The 6,618-nt window shown below is 28.5% G+C and overlaps 2 protein-coding genes across 3 annotated transcripts in view; one reads left to right on the top strand and one right to left on the bottom strand.

Moving 5' to 3' along the window:
- Positions 1-2,309: 2,309 nt before the first annotated feature.
- Positions 2,310-3,137, bottom strand: LOC122498810. Its single transcript, XM_043606735.1, has 2 exons — positions 2,829-3,137; positions 2,310-2,539 (listed from the first exon to the last, which is right to left on the bottom strand). Exons 1-2 carry the CDS (start codon positions 3,076-3,078, stop codon positions 2,403-2,405), a joined length of 387 nt encoding a protein of 128 aa, XP_043462670.1. The 5' UTR covers positions 3,079-3,137; the 3' UTR covers positions 2,310-2,402.
- A 219-nt stretch (positions 3,138-3,356) lies between these two features.
- The window catches only part of LOC122498809 (protein Skeletor, isoforms B/C), a 123,123-nt gene continuing 119,861 nt past the window's right edge, over positions 3,357-6,618 (top strand). Inside the window, exons 1-2 of one of the 2 annotated variants that reach the window (XM_043606728.1) lie at positions 3,357-3,409; positions 4,046-4,174. The gene's annotated coding sequence lies outside the window, so the exon portion shown is untranslated. The remainder of the gene's footprint in view (positions 3,410-4,045; positions 4,175-6,618) is intronic. The other variant, XM_043606730.1, reaches the window with a different exon arrangement.

Here is a 6,618-nt window from a genome sequence, read left to right as displayed (position 1 = left end):
GTACGAATTTTTGTAGTTTTTTGGTATAGCATTGTAATATTGTATGGCAATAATGCAATTTATAATGAAAAATGAAAATTTTCATGAGGAAGCAAAGTATTTATGAAATATAGACAAAAATTTCAGTTTTAACTTTGAAGCGGTTTTTAATATGGTTTGAAAATTCAGAATGCTAATGTACTTGTAAATAAAAGTTGCAGTAATTCCATGAATATTAAATTTTATTTTCTATACGTAGAAAGTAAAATTTAATTTTTAAATTTCATTTCAAAAAGAAATTTTATGTAATATTCATTTATCGCAGTAAATGTTAAATGTCAGTGAAATATGTAACTTAAATATTGCAGTAATTTTTGTAAAATTCACTAACGGTATGTATATTATATGTAGGTACGAGTTGACAGTAAATGCCTGCGATGCATGCATATGTATAATTAATTTAAATGTATGTATATGACATAAATGATCATCGTTTGATGTGAAAATGCATATTATAATTCTATAACGTGAGTAATAAACATAAGAAGCTTAAATAGAAACAAAACTATACCAACTGTTAATTGAATTGCAAAATTAAACACCCATTTATGTATTTGTCTCATATTTAGATGAAATTTAAGAGAAAGTTTATTATTACACATTATAGGTTGGGTCAAATTTTTTTTTCGATAAAGCTTATCGCAAATACGTAATCTACAGATCATTCAGAGTAAAATTGATCAAAATGACCATAGCTGCGCAAAACGAATTTCGAGGCTCCGATATTTGTGAAATAGATACAGTGGTACCTCGATTATCCGAACTAATTGGGTCAGTTCGAGTCGAATTTAAAGCCCTACTTTTGGCCTAAAATGTAAGGTTTATTTCGGTTTGAGCAGTCGCAAAGTCGGTTGTAATTATTTGAATTATTAGACCCTGCTGTATATTGCAATCAGACCCCTCTTTACCCCTGCTGAAACCTAAATAAACCCAAAAATAATAATATTAGTTTTTTAATAAAAAATAAATACTTTTTCGTGTAGAAATTTTAGTTTGTCAGTTATCGGGACCATATCATGTAAAGTAGGGCCCGAATCAGGGAAAACGAGAAATTTTTATATAAGGCCCAATTCGGGTTGTGAAAGGGGCCACACTTATCTTAATATAATAAAAAAAAATTAAAATAAAAAGTGCTGGACTTTAATTTTAACATCATCTTAACAATACAACTAATTGTGGTACCAATAGAAGAAAAAATACAAAATATTCTCTTCATTCAGCATTACAAAGGTTAATTATTTAAACGCAATGATTACTTTCTTTTTAATTAAAAATTATAATTTAAATTTTTTTTATTAAAAATTGTAAAATTAATTTTAGATGCTTTAAATTTTAATTCTTCTGTCACTTTTTTATTACGAATAAAATATGTACTGGAAACTGACTAGCCTATATGTATATAAATTATTTTTTATTTTAATTAATATGAATTTTTTAAAAATAGTTATTAAGAAAAATGTACATATATATTATATGCTTTTTGAAATTCAATGGAAATTTGAAAATTTTATGTACATTTTACTTACTTTCATTAGCGTTAATGTATAAATTTTTGAGCCCTTTTATAAAGCGATATTTCCTAACACGTGTTGAACTTTTATGTTTTCTCATTTTTAAAAATATTGTAAGCGTGAAAACGATCTGACATTTGTTAATAATAATAATTGAATATAGTTAGAAAAAAAGAAATAATAAATGTTCCACTTTTTAGAAATGACATCTGCAATGTAGCTTCCTATCAGGCCCCGAAAACTCCAATTGGAGTTTTCGGATTAGGCTATAACTTTTATAAGAAACTGGTTCATTTGAAGCTCAAAGTTCAAAAGAATTTAGTTGAAGTAGAAAAGAAAAGACTAAAAAACGATGGTTTTTAACTGTAATATATAGGTATGTGAAGAACACCAATACTGTATTTAAAGAACAGCAATACAGTATGTTTATCTTAGACAAAAGTCCTAATCATACTCGTATGTTAGAATTAACGATATCATTTTTTCAGTGTATTATCAATATAATCGAGAATATAAGTCATGATTTTTTTTAACCTTAGAAACAGGGAGTAAGGGTTTAAATATTAAAAACAAATTTTATTATTTAAACAAATTATCTTAAAATTAATTATTTTTATTTATAACTTATGGACCTGATTAAATGCAACAGGGGTTGCCCCCTTAAACATACAGTTTCAAGAAAAATACCTTTAAAGTATTATAATTGATTTACTAACAAAAAATACACTTTAAAAGGTCATCATAAGTCGTTTGCTGACGTTCAACTATCACAAATAGATATTGACATAACAATAGTCTAACATCTAAGGGACAGACATCTTACATTGATTTCAGATGTATACAGTATTAAAATTAATTATCAGCAGAGCTAACGACGTACTGCATCTGTCTTATCTTGTGGGACGAAAGTAGTATAGTATCTATCCAACAGAAAAGCGGAAGTGATAACACGCTGAAACCGATGTTGCTTGAAAGGTTAAGTAGAAAATCTGTAATGTGTTTAGGATAGCATTTCAAAATTTAATGAATAGATTATTAAACTTGAGCTGTTTGGTATTTGCTACAAAATATTATTAGTGTCATGTCTCTACTAAATAGTCACACGAGTAGTCACAGCGAAAAGAAGAGAATGTTAGCTTACTATTAAATTCCTTTCTTTCCGCTGTGATAATTATCTACTATTATTATTAATATGATGTAGCAAATATCGAATAACACAAGTTAAATAAATAAGTTTATTAAACTTTGAAATAAAAAGTATTTTTTTTGCATACTTACCACCAGCAAGTAGTTCAAGTGGGGCACAATTGAAAAATTTGTTGGAATCAAATAAACATTTAGTTAAGCACAACAGTACATTGTATACCAATAAATTTGACATGTCTCCTTTATTTTTTCTTCCGCATGCGTTTTCGGCTCTTGCGGTCATGTGCTTTCTGTCCCAAAATTCTCTTAGACTTCCTTTTGCTATTCTCTCTCTCTCTCTCTCTCTCTTTCTCTCTCTTGCTGTCTCACTCGCTCTAGTCATTCTCACTTGGTAAGCTAACGGCTCGTACTACTACTCCTGATGAATGTGTAGGTATACATTGTATATATAGTATAAATGTTGGGCTGCAAAGGCCATTGAGGGAGGCTTGCAAGCTTCCAAAGTTGGGAAAAAGCCAAGGAAGGGGTTGTGCTATGCGAACTTTAATCATCAGAGCGCAAGCTCAAGAATCTTATGTATCCTCCCACTATAGTCGAAAGGGAGGAGCTTTCATGCTTGCCAATACATATTCGGTCAAATTCATCTCAGTTCTTTCACGTCCAAAACGCGCGCGACGCACGATCTCGCAGTGCTCTGCTGCACCATAAACTAGGTATAAAAACTATTTTTCAAAAAAAAAAAATGTCAATTAAAACAAAGAAACGTGTTCGTTTGTCGACCACATCTCAAGAGTTTCAGGGATTTATGTATTCCTTCAGTGTTACATAACCTCAGCATGTTTTTTGTTTATTTAATTTAAAAAATCGATTTCATTTTTTTTTTTTCATTTATTTCTATTTTTCATCATTGAGCGTTCGAAATTTTTATTTTGCAAATTTTTGTCACTTTTTATTTTAATATTTTGTTTTTTTTATTATTTTTTTCTCTTCTTGGAAACTGACGACAAGTTATGTAATAACTCTAGTTACATTTGTAATAAGGGAAGAATAAAAAATGTTAATCTAATTATTTTTTAAAAATATTCGGAAACTTATTTTTCATTTATTTTTATTTGAAAAAGTTAAAAATTCAAGGTTATATATCAAAATTTAGTTTTTTGTAATTATTTTTCATCCTTATTCTGTTTGTTGGGTATTTAATTTCTGAAAATAGAGTATTGGGAAAATTTTAAAATATAAAAAGGAAATAACATAATAAATGTTGAATTTGAAGAATTGCAATTTTTCAAAAATGTTAATTATTGCTTTTCATTATACATTAGTATAGAATTCTTATCTTTCCTCAATAGCAGTTCCCTTCTCATCAAAAATGATGTCATCAGAACGCGAGTGGGAGTTTTTCAAAAAGATGGATTAAAATAATTTCTTGGAATTGTGCCAGTTTTTTTCTTTTGGGGAAGAAGAACGCTATACCTAAGGTGAGGAAACTAATTTTCTTCCTCGCATTGCATTTTTTCTTTTCTTTTATCTACTAAATTCTCTCTCCCCCTTTCTCTGTCCTTTAATCGTGATTTATTAAATTGAAAAACTTTATATTTTTTGCTCATTTCGCTGCGTAATTACATTCTGTTCGGTGACAAAAAATTTAAAAGAATCATTGTTAGATTGCATATTTGCTAAGTGAGAGACAAATTTTAATAATATTCAACCTTGTTTTCATTTAGACACGTTGATATGTGTGTACAAATAATAATTTTTTTTAAAGACAGTTATATTATTTTATAGTTTGAACCTTTCCTGGTAGGTGTATGATGTAATTTTATGCGAATGATTTAGGTATCCTCTTATTTTTTAAATGTTGTTGCGCCTCCTTGACCACTTTGCGGTCGACTTCGTTGCTTCCCCATTTCCATTCAACATGTCCCTTTTACTAAATTCGTATCTTGTTTAATATAATTTATTTAAAATTACTTTAAGTTTCACTTAGTTTCTAAAGTTAAATTAATTAAAATTATATAAAAATTGCAACTGCAATGATACTGAAAAGCGCGATTGGTGCTCCATCTCTTAAGTATTTGTGAGTTTTTGAGGTACTACATTTCATTTGGAAATGGGAATTCGTCCTTGTATTCACTTTTTACATTATCAATGCTGATTTTTTATTTCAATATATTCAACCTAAAGACGTTGTTAAGACGTTAATCTTCATTAACAATATTATTAAAAATCAATGTTCTTTATTCAAAAAGCTTGTTGAAAATTTTTAGCAGCTAAAATGATTTAACAATTGATGTAAATTGCTTGTAGGGTTTAAATGATATTTAAAATTATGTCAGTCGTTGCCAGAGTTTTGACAACCGTTGGGCCAACCATGTCCCGGAGTTTGCCAACTAAAAATTAGAAGTCATTTGAAATATGTTTTCCACAGTTTTGCCAACCGTTGGGCCAATCATGGCGCAAAGTTTGTCCAACCAAGAAATTTTAAGTCATTTAAACTACGTTCGCCAGAGTTTCGTCAACCAAAAAGTTTGCGTGTCTTAAACTACGTTTCCCAAAGTTTTGCCAAACGTTAGGCTAACCATGGCCCGGAGTTTGGCCAACCGAAACTCAAAATCTTTTAAACTACTTTGCTCGTTTTTGATGCGTTTCAAATTGAGTCAAAGATTCACTCACAATGATCCCAGTGTTGTAGTATACGACAAAAGCTAGACTACAAAATTTGTATAATGAGTTGTCTTTTTCCAACCGTTTAATAACACGTTTTCTATATTTGCTCTCACGAATAACAAGTTTCCACATGTCGGACTCATGGTTAGGTATTTGAAAGAACATCCGTAAAGCAAGCATTTTACTTGTTTGTTACTGAACAAAAGGTGCGAAACAATATTATTTAAAAGTCATTCTTGCGAATCAAATGGAAGGTAACGGTTTTTAATGCGGAAATTCTAGGACCAAGTTGGACGATCACTAGAATAGAATATTGACCTAACGGTAAAATTTGTACATATACACATATAGTAATTTCAATACATCACAATATGTATATATATATATAACAATGTTTCGCTAAATTTTACCTCAAAGCCTACGCGAACGATTGTATGCAGAAAAATTAACGGTATGATAGAAAGCCATGTCTTTATTATTTTCTTCATATATGCACATAATAACGAGCTGGGGAAATGTTACAAGACGTTGCAATTTATAATTAATGTCACGATTATGACTCATCACTTTTTAAAAATAGAAAGAAAAATCTAGCTTTCTTTCATTTTATTTTGATGTATTTCAAAATATAACATTTTTTTTTAATTATTTCAAATTGTAAAAATTTTTTCAATTTAAGTTTGTTCAAAACAAAGAAATTCTATAGTACAAACATTAAAATTTTAAGATGAACACAAAAAACCTATAGATTATTATACTATTGTAGTAAAAATGTTAAAAATAAACTAAAATTATTAAGTTTAAAATAATAATAACAAAAAGGAGAAAATATATAATTATAAAATAATATTGCAGCAGTTTGAGTGATAAAGTTTTTTTCCGTATAAGTTTATAAAGATTTAACATAGCAAAAGTACTTGCTGGGTTTTGTTATCCTAATTTGCACTACGTAACTGTGCAAAAATTAGAACACGTTCAAAAAATTATCACATTAATAATAATTTTAATACATTTACACAGAAGTCTCCTTTAGTTACTGATAACGAATAAATTTAATTTAAACAAAACTGAGAGAAATATTAAAAACCGCTACCAACTTAAAATGTTTATTTTTGGAAAGCTTTAATTTTTGTTTTTTTGGTGTTCATTTTAAAAACGCAGTACATTTTCATAGAGATCAAAGAATTACATGGAAATTAAATACTCAAATAATAAAAAGTGAAAAGCATAAAACTCTAAAAAACATTTCTCTTAA

Source organism: Leptopilina heterotoma, unplaced genomic scaffold (assembly GCF_015476425.1).
Source record: "Leptopilina heterotoma isolate Lh14 unplaced genomic scaffold, ASM1547642v1 Lhet_16, whole genome shotgun sequence".
Taxonomy (NCBI): domain Eukaryota; kingdom Metazoa; phylum Arthropoda; class Insecta; order Hymenoptera; family Figitidae; genus Leptopilina; species Leptopilina heterotoma.
The sequence above is the reverse complement of the archived record's forward strand: the minus strand, read 5'-3'. Positions and strand labels throughout refer to the sequence as shown.

Coding starts and splice junctions, on each gene's coding strand:
- LOC122498810 (XM_043606735.1), bottom strand. CDS start 3,078: ATGACTAGAGCGAGTGAGACAGCAAGAGAGAGAAAGAGAGAGAGAGAG. Junction 2,540..2,828: donor ACTTGAACTACTTGCTGGTG/GTAAGTATGCAA, acceptor AACACATTACAG/ATTTTCTACTTAACCTTTCA.